Source organism: Heterodontus francisci, chromosome 31, assembly GCF_036365525.1.
Source record: "Heterodontus francisci isolate sHetFra1 chromosome 31, sHetFra1.hap1, whole genome shotgun sequence".
NCBI classification, from domain to species: domain Eukaryota; kingdom Metazoa; phylum Chordata; class Chondrichthyes; order Heterodontiformes; family Heterodontidae; genus Heterodontus; species Heterodontus francisci.
The window spans coordinates 35,365,028-35,383,191 of record NC_090401.1 but is presented as its reverse complement, the minus strand read 5'-3'; the positions used below and the strand labels follow the sequence as shown (position 1 = coordinate 35,383,191).

Below are 18,164 nucleotides of genomic sequence, written 5' to 3'. Positions count from 1 at the left end.
GGCCCTGTCAACCACAGTTGGGGGTGGGGGGGGTGGGGGTAGAATCCTCGGTTGAGGAAAAAGGAAGACTTTTTTTTTTTTCTTCCTTATTTGTTTATTTTATTTCAGTTTGTTTCTACTGTGTCTACCCACTTTTTTTCATGTTTGTGCTTGGGGCCAGGGCTGTTCATTTTTCTGTCAGTTAACACCCTCTCTGTACTACCGCATTGTCTTTCACCACAACATTAACATACTATTTGCCTTTGCTCCATGGCCTTCTGGTCAGTTATTCTCTGTGACCTTGTCCTATCAACACCTCTTTTGTTATCTCTTGCCCCACTCCCGCTTTACTTGCTTAAAACCTTTTCCATTTCTAATATCTGTCGGTTCTGATGAAAGGTTCCTGACCTGAAATGTTGACTCTGCTTCTCTCTCCACAGATGCTGCCAGACCTGCTGAGTATTTTCAGCATTTCTTGTTTTTATTTCAGATTTCCAGCATCTGCAGTATTTTGCTGTTTGTTTTAGTATTCAGGGAGTTTTTTTCTGAATTATATCTGAAAATTGACCAGTATTTATACAAGACCTTTCCCACAATTGGTTGGGGTAGCATACATGATTGGACAGAAAAAAAGAAAGACTTGCATTTATGTAGTGCCTTTCATATTCTCAGGACATCCCAAAGTGTTTTACAGCCAATACAAACATACGAATTATGAGCAGGAGTAGGCCACTCGGCCCCTCAAGCCTGCTCTGCCATTCAATAAGATCATGGCTGATCTGATTGTAAACTTGACTCCACATTCCTGCATACCCCCGATAATCTTTCACCCCCTTGCTTATCAAGAATCTATCTACCTCTGTCTTTAAAAAATATTTAAAGACTCTGCTTCCACTGCCTTTTGAGGAAGAGAGTTCCAAAGACTCACGACTCTGAGAAAGAGGAGGAATTTTTTCTCTGTCTTAAGAGGGCAACCCCTTATTTTTAAATAATGACACCTAGTTCTAGTCTCTCCACAAGGGGAAACATCCCTTCCGCATCCAACCTGTCAAGACCTCTCGGGATCTGATATCAAGTCGCCTCTTACTCTTTTAAACTCCAGCAGATACAAATCTAGCCTGTCCAACCTTTCCTCATAAGACAACCCGTCCATTCCAGATATTAGTCTAGTAAACCTTCTGTAAACTGCTTCCAAAGCATTTACATCCTTCCTTACATAAGGAGACCATACTGTACGTAGTAGTCCGGCTGTGGTCTCACCAATGCCCTGTATAAGTGAGGCATAACCTCCCTACTTTTGTATTCAATTCCCCTCGCAACAAACGATAATATTCTGTTAGCTTTCCTAATTACTCGCTAAACCTACATACTAACCTTTTGCAATTCATGCACTTAGGCACCCAGATCCCTCTGCATCTCAGAGCTCTGCAATCTCTCACCCTTTAGATAATATGCTTTTTCATTTTTCCTGCCAAAATGGACAATTTCACATTTTACCACATTAAACTCCATTTGCCAGATCTTTGCCCACTCCCTTATCTATATCCCTTTCTAACCTCTTTATGTCCTCTTCACAACTTACTTTCCTACCTATCTTTGTGTCATCAACAAATTTAGCAACCATACCTTCAGTCCCTTCATCCAAGTCATTTATATAAATTGTAAAAAGTTGAGGCTGCAGCACTGATCCCTGCAGCACACTACTCATTACATCTTGCCAACCAGAAAATTACCCATTTATGCCAACTCTGTTTCCTGTTGGCTAGCCAATCTTCTATCCATGCTAAAACGTTACCCCCTACACCATGAGCTTTTATTTTCCACAATTACCTTTGATGTGGCACCATATCAAATGTCTTCTGGAAATCTAAGTACAATACGTCCACCGGTTCCTCTTTATCCACAGCGCATGTTACTTCTTCAAAGAACTCCAATAAATTGGTTAAACATGATTTCTCTTTCACAAAACCATGTTGACGCTGCCTGATTATCTTGAATTTTTCTAAATGCCTTGCTATAACATCTTTAATAATAGCTTCTAAAATTTACCACAAGACAGATGTTAAGCTAACTGGCCTGTAGTTTCCTGCTTTCTGTCTCTTTCCTTTTTTAAATAAAGGAGTTACATTCGTTATTTCCAATCTAATGGGACATTCGCAAATCTAGGGAATTTTGGAAAATTAAAACCAATGCATCAACTATTTTACTAGCCACTTTTATGACCCTAGGATGAAGTCCATTAGGACCCAGGGACTTGCTCCAACAGTTTGTTCAGTGCCACTTCCCTGGTGATTGTAATTTTCTTGAGTTCCTCCATCCCTTCCATTTCCTGTATTACAGCTATTTCTGGGATGTTACTTACATCCTCTATAAGCGAAGACCAATGCAAAATACCTGTTCAATTCATCTGCCATCTCCTAATTTTGCATTATTAATTCCCGACACTCCCTTTCTGTAGGGCCAACAATCACTTTGTTGACTCTTTTAAATATCTATAGAAAGTCTTACTATCTGTTTTTATATTTCTAGCTAGCTTTCTCTCTTCTAACTTTTTCCTTCTTATCAATCTTTTAGTCATTCTTTGCTGTTTTTTGTATTCTGTCCAATCTTCTGACCTGCCACCCATCTTTGCGCAATTATATGCTTTTTATTTAAGTTTGATACTGTATTTAACTTTTTTAGTTAACCACAGATGGTGGGTCCTCCCCTTGGAATTTTTCTTTCTCGTTGGAATGTATCTATTCTGTGTATTCTGAAATATCCCCTTGCATGTCTGCCATTGCATCTCTATTGACCTATCCCTGAACCTAATTTGCCAGTTCATTTTAGCTAGCTCTGCTTTCATGCCCTCATAATTGCCCTTGTTTAAGTTTAAAATACTAGTCTTGGACCAATTCTTCTCTACCTCAAATTGAATGTAAACTTCAATCATATTATAATCGCTGCTACCTCAGGGTGCCTTCACTATGAGGTTGTCAATTAATCCTATTTCGTTGCACAATACCAGATCTAATATAGCCTGCTCTCTGGCTCCAGAACGTGCTGGAGTGTAAAAAAAAACTATTCCAAAAGCATTAGAGTCATAGAGAGCTACAGCACCGAAACAGGCCCTTTGGCCCACTGAGTCTACGCCGACCATGAACTAATTTATACTAATCCTACATTAATCCCATTTTTCCCCCATCACATCCCCACCTTCCCTCAATTCTCCTACCACCTACCTACACTAGGGTCACTTTTATTTACAATGGCCAATTTACCTATCAACCCGCAAGTCTTTGGCATGTGGGAGGAAACGGAGCACCTGGAGGAAACCCAAGCGGTCACAGGGAGAACTTGCAAACTCCACACAGGCAGTACCCAGAATCGAACCCGGGTTGCTGGAGCTGTGAGGCTGCGGTGCTCGCCATTGTGCCACCTCATTCTATGAACTCCTCATCTAGGCTACCTTTGCCCACCTGATTCTTCCCATCTCTATGTAGATTACAATCCCCCATGATTATCGCCTTACCTTTCTGACAAGTTCCCATTATTTCTTCCTTTATACTCTGTCCTACCGGGTGGTTACTGTTGGCGGGCTCGTGCACCACGCCCACGAGTGACTTGCCTTTATCATTTCTCATCTCTACCCAAACCGCTTCTACATCCTGGTTTCCTGTACTTAAGTCATCTCTCTCTAATGTGCTAACACCATCATTAATTAAACACAGCCACCCCTCCATTTTTTCCTGGCTTCCTGTCCTTCCTAAATGTCATGTATCCTTCAAGACCTAACCTAGTCCCTCAAAAAAAAAGCCTATTTGGTCACCAACACGTCTCCTGTATTTAGTGTGGTATTCAGTACTGCACTGAATATAGATGGGCTCAGTACTGGGTCCCCTGCTTTTGGTGGTTTATATTAACGATTTGGACGTATATGTATGGGCCATGATCAAGAAGTTTGCGGACGACACAAAGATTGGCCGTGTAGTTGATAGCGAGGTGGATAGCTGTTGGCTGCTCGTAGATATTGATGGTCTTGTCATATGGGCAGAAAAGTGATAAGTGGAATTCAACCTGGAGAAGTGTGAGGTGATGCATTTGGGGAGGTCAAACAAGGCAAAGGAATACACTATTAATGAGAAAATACTGAGAAGTGTAAAGGAAGTAGTAACCTTGGAGTGAATGTCCACAGATCCCTGAAGGTAGCAGGACAGGTCGATAAGGTGGTTAAGAAGACATATGGAATCCTTTCCTTTATTAGCTGAGGTATAGAATACAAGAGCAGGGAGGTTATGCTTGAACTGTAAAACTCATTGGTTAGGCCACAAGTTGAGTACTGTGCAGTTCTGGTCACCTCATTACAGAAGGGATGTAATTGCATTAAAGAAGCTTCAGAGGAAATTTATGAGGATGTTGCCAGGACTGGAAAAATGCAGCCAAGAGGAATGATTGGATAGGCTGGGGTTGTTCTCCTTGGAACAGAGAAGGCTGAGGGGAGATCTGATTGAATTGTACAAAGTTTTGAGGGGCCTGGATAGTGTCTGTTCACCTTAGCAGAGAGGTCAGTGACGAGGGGGCATAGATTTAAAGTGATTGGTAGAAAAATTAGAGGGGAGACGAGGAAAGACTTTTTCACCCAGAGAGTGGTTATAGTCTGGAACTCACTGCCTGAGACCAGAGATCTTCAACTCATTCAAAAGGAGTCTGGATATGCACCTCAAGTGCCGTAAGCTGCAGGGCTACGGACTAAATGCTCGAAGGTGGGATTAGAATAAGTGGATCGTTTTTCGGCCAGCACAGACACGATGGACCAAGTGGCCTCTTTCTGTGCCTTAAACTTTCTATGATTCTAAGAGTTGGTGACCAAATAGGCTTTTCCATTTTTTTTCATGCTTCTTGAGGAAAGTGTTTTTATGGTAGAAAACATCATGAAAGGCTTGACTGTAGATGTGGGTTTCAGTGTTAGAAAATATCATAATCCTGAAATTCTGTTCATTGGCTTCTGAGTCAGTTGTGGAACCCAGGTTTATCAATAGTTTATCAAATCTAGTACATCACTGCAGTCAGTATTTTATTTTTTGCAACCATGGCCAAAATCTATTTTGAAATTGGAATTATTTTTCACAATATGAATAGTACAGCCAGCTATTTTGATGTCAGTAGATACTCGAGTGCCCACAGATATCAACTTTCAGACTGTGGAGGTAATGATTTTGTTCTAGCTGTCAGAGAGTCACGTTTAATGTTTTATTTTAGTTGTGTAGCATAAATCGCATCTGTAAAATTTCTTTCTTTAACATGTATGGTGAGTCGTGATCCTAACTCTACTGTACCACAATCTTTAACATTGCCTGTGTATAGTTATAATGAAGATATTTCACTTTACCCCATTTGTTTGACTGCCTGCACTAAGCTGGTTATTGCTGTGAAATGATAGTTCTGGTGTGTAAATATTAATGAGATGGGGAAATTGCTTTATATGTGTTCCCACTGAAGTTCTACTTTTAATTAGGTGTGTAACATTGTCGCGGGGCAGCGTTGCATCAAGAAACTGACAGACAATCAAACATCAACAATGATTAAAGCAACAGCACGGTCAGCACCTGACAGACAGGAGGAGATCAGTAAACTAGTGAGTGTTGGATTGTTTCTGCACCTCGTACGGATTTCCATTAAAACTATCGGCAACTCATTGCTTTGCTTCGGTTGGACAGCTTTACCTGATGGATGTTAAAGGAATTCTTTAATTTAATTTGGCACAGTCTTAGCTCTGCTTATCACATAAGAAATGCATTTAATGTTTTAAGTTATATTCACAAAAACTTGGAGATTACATCAGCGTTTTCCATTTCCTGAGTGGCCTGGAACTCATCTCTAGATATCACCTTGGCCTAGTATTTGATGCTTTGGCTCCTTCTCCACATTCAAACACTTCACTTTTTATCCCATCCATCACTCTTCTAAAATGTTCATCTCTTTTTGCCTACCCGCCCACCATCCCCCAGAACTTTCTCATCTAAATCTCCCTGCTGTCCAGTCTCCAGCTCTGTGCCACAACACCTTTAAGATGATTTTAATCTTCAATTGAATTTTCCTGCCAGTGTCTCTGTGCCATTAATCTCTCTCAACTGCATCCATAACAGCGATTACCTCACCTTTGGTCATATAATTATACTTAACCTCAAGTCATCTAGTTTTTTTAAAAAAACCTAAATCACTACCAAGAACTTTTAAACTCATCAAAATGAGCAGACTTTTTTCATGGTATTTATTAAACTGGTTAACATTTGGCTGTTTAATGCAGCTTATTTAATGCTGTTTGCCATGCTTTTGAAGTACATTTTAATTTGAGAATTTCATGTTTTTCTTTTAGGTAAAAAGTGCAAATTATGACGATGACCCTTTTGTCCAGGAGTTTCAGTTTAAAGTGCGAGACGAGATGGCTCATGTGACTGGGCGAGTGCTTCCAGCTCCCATGCTGCAGTATGGAGGAAGGGTAGGTCATAATGCGTATAGAATTTGTAGCTGTCACATGAGGAGTTGACACCTTTACTGGTCCCAAGCGACTGGAAAATAATCATTTCTAAAGTTCAGAATATCAGTGTTTTACATTGTACTGTTAACACTATCTGGTAGGTGCCAAATGCTGTAAACTGAACATACTCCTGGATTTGATTTCCATGCATGTATGTTTTCTCATGGACCAATAATTCCTCATGTTTATAAACCATAGCCAGAACTTTGGTATCCTACATTTATCTTAGTTACTCATAGCTTTGCAGGGGAGAACAGTACAAGATAGACTTTTTTTGCTCCTTCTGGGGGTTAGCTTAGAAATTTGAGCTTGATCTTTAGTCCTGATAAAGTAGATCATTCCTTTTTGATGGAATGGACTTTGGGAGAGCTCCATGAATTGTACCAGTTCAGGGCCATGGAGCCGTAAAATGTGGTTACAGAGAACTGATGAGCAAATGAATACAAAAAACAAATCACAGGATAAAGTTAGCCTAGGCTCCTCTTGCACATATTCAGCTATCATTTGTAATGTAGCAGTGGCTTGAGTGCAGGGAACTTGCCTGAAAATTTCACCTGTGGGATTAATGCAGGGAGACTTAAAGAAGTCAGGCACAATTACTTCAAAATAAAAGCAAAATACTGCTGATGCTGGAAATCTGAAACAAAAACAAGAAATGCTGGAATCACTCAGCAGGTCTGGCAGCATCTGTGGAAAGAGAAGCAGAGTTAACGTTTCAGGTCAGTGACCCTTCTTCGGAACAATTACTTCAAAAGTCAGGATAGTTAAGTACTCTAAGGTTAAGTGTTCAGGCAAGTTACTCACACTCAAGCCACTGTTGCATATGTACTAAAGGTGGTTGGGCCAAATTATCCTCTGATTTTTGCTTTTTCTATTCATTTGCTCATCAGTTCTCTGATAAATACATTTTGCAGTTCCATGGTCCTGCACTGGTACAATTTTGGATAGTAAAGTACTCTCTATTTCTTGAACTTGATGTCTGTTCCCAATGAGATCTGTGATCTTTATATTACTGTATTTCTGAAACAATTGCACCCCTATTTATTTTGGGAAAGGGAATCAAATGCAATGCAAAATATGCTTCAGACCTCTGTTGAGGCAGAAAATGTCACTATATTAATCCCCTGTTTTTTTTTCAAATCTAACTTTCAGCAGTTTTTCATTGTAATTGCACTTTTTGTATTCATTTGCCCCTTTCCTTTTATGTTTCCACACAACATATCCCCTGATCAAGATGGTAAGTGCTACACTTTTTAACACTTTGCTCTGGGCTGCACTTATACTTTTCCAATTATCCAATCATCTGGTTATGTGCTCTGTGTCATTGTTGAAATCGGGAACCTTCTTTCGCTGTGGGCACAAACCCATGTCCCACCACTGTGGATCAACCAGCTGAATATCCAAAGCATTGCCCACTGATCTTTATTTCAATTACATCTGTATTAACGTAAATACTGACCCTTTCCATCTGATTAAATCATGACAGGACAAAATTTGCTAACCTGTAGAGACGCAGAAAATTATAATGGGAACATATTTATGAACATAATTGCACGAGACCACTTCAGAGTTAATGTATCATTAAATAGGATTACATGGGATATACAATACAAAAACAGGCCATTCGACCCAACCAGTCCATGCCAGCATTTATGCTTCACTCGAGCTTCCTCCCGTTATTCCTGTTCTAAATCTATCATCGTAACCCTCTATTTCCTTCTCCCTCATGTGCTTGTTTAGCTTCTGCTTAAATGCATCAATACTATTCAATTCAGCCACTTGTGGTAGCAAGTTCCACATTCTCACCACTCTGGGTAAAGTTTTTTCTGAATTCCCTACTGGATTTCTTGGTGACTATCTTATATTGGCTGCTTCTAGTGATGCTGTTCCCCACAAGTGGAAACATTTTCTGTGTATCCATTGTATCAAAACCTTTCATAATTTTGAAGACTTCGGTTAGGTCACCCCTCAGCCTCCTTGTTTTTCAACAGCAAAAAGACCCAACCTGTTCATTCTTTCCTGATATGTATACACTCCCATTTCTGATATCATGCTAGTAAATCTTTTCTTGCACTCTCTCCAGACCCTCTGCATCCTTTTAATAATATGCTGACCAGAACTGCACGCAGTATTCTAAGTAAGGCCTAAGATTTGACACAGTTTTAGCATAACTTCCCTACTTTTCAATTCTATCTTCTAGAAACAAACTCTAGTGCTTGGTTTGCATTTTAGAGTCATAGAGAGATACAGCACTGAAACAGGCCCTTCGGCCCACTGAGTCTGTGCCGACCATCAGCCACCCATTTATACTAATCCTACATTAATCCCATATTTCCTACCACATCCCCAACTTCCCTCAATTCTCCTCCGACCTACCTACACTAGGGGCAATTTACAATGGCCAATTTACCAATCAACCTGCAAGTCTTCGGCTGTGGGAGGAAACCGGAGCACCCGGCGGAAACCCACGCAGTCACAGGGAGAACTTGCAAACTCCGCACAGGCAGGACTCAGAAGTGAACCCAGGTCGCTGGAGCTGTGAGGCTGCGGTGCTAACCACTGCGCTACTGTGCCGCCCTTTTGTATGGCCTTGCTAACCTGTGGAGCAACTTTTGGTGATTGGTGTATTTGTACTGCGAGATCCCTTTGTTCCTCCACCACACCTCAACTTGCACTTTCCAAGTAATAAGTAACCTCCCTATTTTTCCTACTAAAATATACTACCTCACATTTATCTGTGTTGGAGTTCATTTGCCAATTATTTACGCATTCTTGAAGTATATTTGTTGCAGTCCTTCTCAGTATTGACTATTCCCCGGCACCCCCCCCCAATCCAAATTTGGTGTCATCCGCAAATTTAGAGATTGTGTTTTTGATTCCAAAGTCCAAATCATTAATGTAAATTGTGAACTGCAGTGGTCCCAGCACTTTTTAACATTCTTTCATGGGATGTGGGCAAGGCCAGCATATGTTGCCCATCCCTAATTGCCCTTGACAACTGAGTGGCTTACTAGGCCATTTCAGAGGGCATTTAAAAGTCAACCACATTGCGGTGGGTCTGGAGTCACGTGTAGGTCAGACCAGGTAAAGACAGCAGATTTCCTTCCCTAAAGGGCATTAGTGAACCAGATGGGTTTTTACAACAATCGATGATAGTTTCGTGGCACCATTACTGAGACTAGCACTGATCCTTGTGCAACAGCACTACCCACCCTCCACCACTGTGACTAGTTACCCTTTGTTCCCTAACTCTGCTTTCTGTCTTGAAGCCAGCTAGCAATCCATTCTGCCACTTGTCCCCTGACTCCGCATTCTCTGACTTTATTCATTTGCCTATAATGAGGCTCCTTATCGAAGGCCTTTTGAAAATCCAAACAAATTATATCTACATTACCACTGTCTACTCTCTCTGTCACCTCCTCAAAAAATTCAGTAATGTTGGTCAAACAAGGTTTTCCATTTTGAAATCCATGCTGACTGTTCATTATCATATTTTTTATTTCTAGATGTTCTTCTATTCTCCTCTTTATTAGGGATTCCATTATTTTCCTACCACCAATGTTAAGCTGACTAGTCCATAATACCCTGGACATGTTCTACCCCACTTCTTAAATATAGATATTACATTAGCCATCTGCCAGTCCTTTGGCACTGTACCTTTTCCTAATGGGTTATTAAATACGTGCAGTACTGCCTCTGCTATCTCCTGGCTAGGTTCTTTTAAAATGCGTGGATGCAATCCATCCAGACCAGGGGTTTTATCCTTTTTGAGGTTGATTATTTTATGCAATATATCCCCTTTTATTTTAAATGCACCATCTCATTACTCATCTCATCGTTCAATATCATGTCCACCTGTTCTATCTCCCTGGTAAATACCAAAGTGAAATAATTATTTAATATTTCTGCCATCTCTATCGTTACCTGTGGTATTATCCTGTCTATCTCTTAATGGTCCTATTCCCAACCCAGCCTTCCTTTTATATTCATGTGCCTGTATAATATTTTACTATTTTGTTATATATTCCTTAATTTAGTTTCATAATTTGGAAGGCAAAGAGGAATTTTTTTGACTTCACTCCTAACCTCTTCGTATTCTCTCTCATCATGCACTCCTCTGCTGTCTGTGTAGTTAATGTACGCCTCTTTCCATACCCTCAGTTGTTCCCTTGTGTCTTTATTGATGCATGGAGTCTCACTAGTTTGTTCTATTCCACTGAAAGGAAAGATTTTTCCTGCACTCTGTTGAACACTCTTTTAAATGTTTCTCATTGTTGTTTGCCAATACTGTTGCCCATTTTATTTTCCCAAGTTCTATTCTCAGCCTCTCAAAATCAGTTTTCTCCTATCTAATAATCTGGTTTGCTTCATACTTCTGTGCTTCTCTATTATCAGCTTAAAGTGTATTATGTTATGGTCACTATTGCCTAAATGTCCCCCTACTTTTACTTCTCTTATTTGCTCTGATTTATTCCTCATTACTAGATGTAATAGCAAATCTTCCCTTGTTGGGGTTTTTACAGATTGGGTTCGAACGAAGCCCTATATACGTTGTAGGAACTCCTTTCCCTTATCCCCTTTACCTACCTGCTCTGTTCAATTAATATCGGGGTAGTTGAAATTCACCACGGTGATCATTCTTTTTCATTTACTCAATTTCCTATTTTGTCTGCATATTTCTTCCTCCAGCTCCCCTCTGCTATTATGTAGTCTGTAGACTACTCCTATTAGTGTGATTGATCCTTAATTTTCTTTTATCTCTCTCTATACAGATTCTGTTTCTGCCTTGCTGATAGCTGCGTCCCTTTTTTCTACTGCCATTATGTTTCTTGTAGATCCCTCCCCCCCCCCCCCCCATCTTACTAGTTTAAAGCCTTTGCCACCTCCCTATTTACCCTTTTTGCTTGGACATGGGTGCCATCCTGGTTCGAGTGAAGCCTGTCCCATCAGTACAACTCCTCCCTGTCCCAGAACTGGTGCTATTGTCCCATGAAAAGGAACCCCTCTTTCCCACACTCGTCCTTTAGCCACATATTAATTCTCCTGATCTGTCTGCTTCTGTGCCAATTTGCATGTAACTCGGGCAATAATCTCGAGATTATTGACCCTCGAGGTCCTGCTTTTTAATTTAGAGCCTAACTCCTGATACTGTTTCAGCAGGACCTCTTCCCTCTTTCTACTTTTGTCATGCTGCACATTGGAAAAATGATATCTGGATTTACTCCCTCCCTTTCCAAGTTGCTGTCCAGCCGTTGAGATATCCCTTACCTTGGCACCAGGTGGGCAACACACCCTTCTGGATTCCGGTTCTTGGATCCAGAGGATGCTACCTATCTCCCTCCATTATAGAGTTCCCTATTGCCATCATATTTCTATTCTACTTTTCTGTCCCTTGGACAGCCTTCTGAGCCATAATGCCTTGGTTTGCACTGTGCCTGCTCTCCCTGCAGTCAAGCTTCTTGTCCTCACAAGTGGTGAGAGCATTATATCTGTTGGACAGGACCAGTGCCTATGGGCTCTCCTTCACAACCTCTCCTGAATGCCCACTACCTGGCTCCCCAACATACACACCTTCCTTTTCCCATACCTTGTGTTTTTCTATGGGGTATGACTGTATTCTTGATAAAACTGTCCAAAAATTCCTCCCGCTCCCTTATGTGTCAGAGTGTCTCGCACTCCAGTTTAATGACTCAGAGTCGGAGAGATTCAAACTGGAGTCACCTCTTGCAGATGTTTGATCAGGACAGTCTCACCATTCACTCCCACGTTCTGCAGTTCAGGCATACAACCTGCTCTGCCATATCTTAGACTCACCGATTTCATTTATTTAGTTAGGTTAAGTCTTTATTCAATGATTATTTGTAGTTGTATTAATTAGATTAATTAGTTAAACTATAAATTTAATACAGTACTTTATAGTTTCCCAGTCCTGGTTTAACCACTGTTCTAGTTTAGAGGGTAAAAAAATGTTAATACTCACAAACCATTCACTTACCTGCTGTCCTGTGACATCACTCCTTGCTATTTTTTGGGAATACACCGTGGAAGGTACACTATCGCTGTTGGCGCCTCTGATCAGGTCCACGCAGTTCCCCTGCACTCTGTTTTATGCGATACTTTTTCTTGCATTTTATCCCTTGATATACAGTGTCCAATTTTGTACACTGAATCCCAGAAACTTAAATGCATAAAATGCCTGATTGAAGTACACACTAAGGATGTGCCAATAATGAAATTGTATTGAGCTATGTAATCTTGTGTGTTTTGTCTTGACCCCTGATAAGCCTGATTGAGAACCATTATTGAACTTTTTTTAAAGTTGGGATAGAATGTACAATTTCTAGGAATCATTTTTACTGTATTAAATCTTTAGGACTGCAATAGAAAGTATATGGTAAACAAAAATTACATTTTAATATTCTGTGCACGGGAAATAAATTTTGTCTTGGTGTGTATATGTATGTATGGTACACACTGAGATACACCATCTTGTTTTACAGGTGGAGCCAAGTCATTTCAGATTACAAACTGTAAGTAACAAAGGAAGATTTAAATGAGCAGCATGATGTAGTCTCAATGTATCTTAAGTTAAATAAAAATATACAATGCTGTTTATCCTGTGTGTAAGATTTTAAGTATTTGTGTTATCAGTATGTTTTCTGGTAAAGCTGTAGTCATGTGGACCAATCACAGCAGATGCACTAGTTAGAACACACTGACACAAACTTCATGAAATACACTAATACAAAAGCAAAATAGTGCAGATGTTGAAAATGTTGAAATACTCAGGTCAAACAGCATCTGTGATGCAGCTTTGGTGGTGGCATCATGCTGGAGGTGACAGAAATGGCAGAGGCGGATCCATTGAATGTGGAGGAAGGTGAGGACCCTGTATGACAGAGTGCAAAATGGTTTTTGAAATATGAGCCAACAAGTGTGAATTATTCTACCAAGTTCACACCCTTGCCCTGATTGTAACCTGCTGGCTTATTCTACACTTCATTGAAATAATTTTTTTAAAATGCAAATGCCATCAGTGGTTTGCTACATGTCTAGCCACTTCTGCATGTTTCATGTCAGCAGCCCTTACATGTAGCTCAAACCTTCCTGGAGTAATATTTCATAAGCTACATTGATGAAACAGATTCAGAATTACTCAGCAAAACCTTTTTTATAATTTATATTTCTATTTGTGAAAGTTGCATAAACATTTTTGGATAGGCAAAAATATTTGATTTGCATGAGATTTTCATTTTTTTTTTAAAAAGTGCGGTTGACTTAATCTTTTATTTCACTTCTTCTCCTCTGCAGAATCGAACAGTTGCTACTCCAAGTCATGGTGTTTGGGACATGCGGGGGAAACAGTTCCACACCGGGGTTGAAATCAAAATGTGGGCGATAGCATGTTTTGCAGCACAGAGACAATGTAGAGAAGAAGTACTTAAGTAAGATGAAGTTTTCTGTGGTTTTAAATTTTTAGTTCCTGCTAAATACTTCCAAAGTAATTGCTTTTAAAACCCTTATAGTTTATAGAATTCCAATCTTAGTTGTTCTTTTAAATTGAATTGACATATTAATTTATTACTGCCGTCTTAGGAGTTTTACTGACCAGCTGCGGAAGATATCTAAGGATGCAGGGATGCCTATCCAGGGTCAACCATGTTTCTGTAAATATGCACAAGGAGCTGACAGTGTGGAGCCGATGTTCAGGCATCTGAAGAACACATATTCGGGGCTCCAGCTTGTCATTGTCATTCTACCTGGGAAAACACCTGTCTACGGTAAGAAAATATTCTTGAAATTTGGAGGTGCACCTAATTATTCTAACTTGAAGGTTTTGATCTTTTCCTGGCATACAGTTCCACGACCAGCAACTTCCCTGCAGTACCTCAACTAAATGGCTGTCATTCATACGTGAGCCTTGGTTGTCAGTAACAGCAGGCATTTTGGACATCACTGTAGGGCACATTTCTGTCCTCAGTCAAGGTTTACATGCACTTCCAGCAGAGCTCACTGTCTAGAGATCAGGCTCTGCAAGTTGGCCAATTTTAGCCTCCTCTGTCCCATGAATTCTGCACAACATGATACCAGTGTGTACAACATTGACAGAAGCTCTTAAAGGAGAAGGTAATTTATATTTACATTTAATGTAAATAAATAATTCCTTGCCTGATGAAGATATCGCATTTCATATGTCTGTGCCCCTCAGCTGTTTTAATAATGTTGGCAAAGGGAAGCGGTTTTAAGTGTCTCAGAGCAATTCCACTCACTGCAATTGCAGGCCTAGAGTGATTTAAAGACCACCAAAAAAACAGCTGGTGGGTATCTATGATCTGAAATAGTATTTTTTTTTCAATAGGCACCAAATATAAATGATGCCAGAAGTTTATAGATAGACACTGGGCAAAATACTTGAAATAGAGTATTTTCCCTTATACGTCCCTTCCCCTTTAAGTCCTGATGCTTAACTTAGTATTGCATTTATTGATCATACCATACCAGTTAAATGCAAAGCTGTTTAAACACCTCTTTTGGCATCCAATGTATAATTCTACAGAATTAAAAAAATTTAAGTTGTTCTTAAATGACACTAATTTCTAGCATTTTACACACACAAACATTGTTTAGGGTGGGTGCGTGTTTTGTTTAATTTTGGTTTCAGTGCAGGATCCATTAATGTTTGTTGCAATGAGGGACTATTATTTGTTTATATACTTAGGAGAAAAAGTAATTCTGCAAAATATATGTAGGGTTCCTACACTAGTGTATAGCTTTGTCCACTTTTTGCGCTAATATAATAGTGTGCCAGTTCCTCTAATCTACTTCACTTGAGGGGTGTGAGGGAAAATGAAAGATGTGAGGCCATATTCACTGTAGTTGGAGCTGATAAAATAGGAATGAAGTCTGATCAACCTTGTTTTGTATTTTAGTCTTAAGTGACCTTCCCCGGAGCATGTAGATTGCTGCTGGTAATGAGGTTGATATGTGCGTCTGTATCAACATGGAGTGAACCACAGAGCATGAAATTGAGTGTCACTGAACACAGGCAGTGGAGCTCCAGGGTAATGAAAGAATGCAACAGGCATAAGTGAAGCAAACGTAACTCCGTTATTCAAGCAAGGAGGGAGAGAGAAAGTGGAATTACAGGCCAGTTAGCCTGACCTCAGTCGGCAGGCGAATGCTGGAATGTATTATTAAGTAAGTTTTAACAATGCACTTAGAAAATCATAGTATGATCAGACAGTCAACATAGTTTTACAATAGGGAAATCATGTTTGACAAATTTATTAGTTTTTTGAGGGTGTAACTGGTAGAGTAGATTTGTCTCTCAACAGCGAAGACTTATGGAGTATCCTGCTCAAATTGGACTGCACTCAGAGGTTTGTTGCCATCCTCTGTCTACTCTATGATGACATGCGAGCCTTGATCCTCACCATCAGAACCCTATCTCAGACTGGGATCAAGCAAGGCTGTCTCATTGCACTGACCCACTTCTCCATTTTCCTCACTGCGCTGCTACAGCTCACCTCCAGCAAACTACCCGCAGGCATGAAGATGATCTACAGAACAGATGGGAAACTGTTCAATCTATGCCGCTTTCAATTCCAAACGAAAATCACTCCGACCTCCGTCGTAGAGTTTCAGTATGGAGACGCTTGTGTGTGCACTCGCTCTGAAACTGAGCTCCAGATCATTGTGGACTCCTTCTCCGAAGCATATGAGAAAATGGGTCTTCCACTAAACACTCAGAAATTGAAGGTCCTCTTCAGACCAGCGCCCACAGCACACCACTTCCCCCATCAATCAAGATCAATGGCAAGATCCTGGAAAATGTGGACCATTTTCATATCTTGGGAGCTTGTTCTCGGTGGAGGCAGAAATAGATGACAAGGTTCATCATCACCTCCAATGTGATAGCTCAGTCTTTGGCCAACTGACAGAGAGTATTTGAGGGTCAGAATCTCAAACCCGAGACTAAGACCATGGTTTACTGGGTGGCAGTGATCCCTGTGCTTCTATATGCTTTGGAGACTTGAACAAGCTATAGCAGGCACCTCAAAGCACTGGAGAAGTACTACCAGAGGTGCCTCCACACGATCCTCCAAATTCAGCGGCAGGAAAGGCAGTCCAACAGCAGCATCCTCTCCCAGCCAACCTGCCCAGTATCGGGCGCTGATCCCCAAAAACCAGCTCCACTGGGCGGGACATGTCATTCACATGCCTGACACCAGACTCCCAGAAACACAGTGGGCATGCTTTAGCGATATCCTCAAAGCATCCCTGAAGGGATCAAACATCCCCATCGACTCATGGGAGTCCCTGGCTCGTGACCTTCCTAAATGAACAAACCTCATTCAGGAAGGCATCATACACTTCGGGGGACTTCGTCAGGAACATGCAGAGGCAAAGTCAAGGCAGCGGAGTGAGTGCACAAACCTCCAAACTATTCATTTACCTGACCCTTTAAGCGCCACCTGCCACTCGTGGCAGAGACTGCAGATCACACATTGGACTTATCAGCCATCTCGGAACCCATTGTACCAGATTGGAAGCAAATCATCCTCTATCCCGAGGGACTGCCTCAGAAGAGGAGCTGATAAAAGGGAGCCAGTAGATGTAGTATACTGGGATTTCTAAAAGGCATTGAGTAAGTTGCCACACAAAAGATTAATATGCAAGATAAGGGCTCATGGAGTTGGGGTAATATATTAGCATAGATGGAGACTAGTTAGCAGGCAGGAAGCAGAGAGTAGGGATAAACGGAACATTTTCAGGTCAAGCTGTAACTAGTGAAGTGCCGCAACAATCAGTGCTGGGGCCTCAGCTATTTACAATCTATGTTAATGACTTAAATGAAGAGACCGAGGGTAACGTATCTAAGTTAGTTGACTATATAAAGTTTTTGGGAATGTAAGCTGTGAGAAGGATACATAGAGGTTGCAAAGAGATATAGACTGGTTAAGTGAGTGGGCAGAAAAGTGGCAATTGGGGTATCGTGTGAGGTTATTCACTTTGGTAGTAAGAATGAAAGTCTGAAAAGCAGAATTTTTTAAAAAGGCTTAAAACTTTAAAATGTTGATGTTCAGAGAGACTTGAGTGTACTCCTACAAGAATGCATGCAGATACAGCAAACAATCAGGAAGGCAAATGGCATGTTGGTCTTTATTACAAGGGGATTGTAGTACATGAATAAGGAAGTCTTGCTACAATTGTACGGGGCTTTGGTGAAACTACACCTGGAGTACTGTGCAATTCTGGTCACCATATCTAAGGAAGGACGTACTTGCATCAGAGGCACTACTGTGATGGTTCACTAGATTGGTACCTGGGATGTTAGGATTGTCTTATGGTGAGAGGCTGAGTAAATTGGGCCTATAGTCTCTGGAATTTAGAAGAATGAGAGGTGATCTTACTGTAACATGCAAGATTCTAAAAGGGCTTGAGGAGCCGGATGGTCTCTTTCTGCTCCTTTCATGTTTTTATGTTCTTGAGCAGCATACTTTTGATGCTGCTTAATGTGTCTGAACTAGTGCTTGCGTTGTACTGTTCTTGCATTACAGCAGTGGCATTATTGTGGTTGGCGCTTCATTTTATGTTTACGTAGTTTTCTTAAACTTCTCAAATTTAATTTCTCTCACTTTATGTATGTTGCATATTGAAAACAGAT

The 18,164-nt window shown here is 40.6% G+C and overlaps 1 protein-coding gene across 5 annotated transcripts in view; it reads left to right on the top strand.

Moving 5' to 3' along the window:
• The window catches only part of LOC137347144 (protein argonaute-3), a 154,186-nt gene that overhangs the window by 102,051 nt on the left and 33,971 nt on the right, over nucleotides 1-18,164 (top strand). For all 5 annotated transcript variants that reach the window (XR_010968872.1, XM_068011287.1, XM_068011286.1 and 2 more), the window contains 5 exons: nucleotides 5,474-5,593; nucleotides 6,335-6,457; nucleotides 12,997-13,026; nucleotides 13,808-13,941; nucleotides 14,093-14,277. Coding sequence is in view for 4 of the 5 variants with exons in the window: in XM_068011287.1 (XP_067867388.1) it covers nucleotides 5,474-5,593; nucleotides 6,335-6,457; nucleotides 12,997-13,026; nucleotides 13,808-13,941; nucleotides 14,093-14,277 (592 nt within the window). In the remaining variant the exon portion in view is untranslated. The remainder of the gene's footprint in view (nucleotides 1-5,473; nucleotides 5,594-6,334; nucleotides 6,458-12,996; nucleotides 13,027-13,807; nucleotides 13,942-14,092; nucleotides 14,278-18,164) is intronic.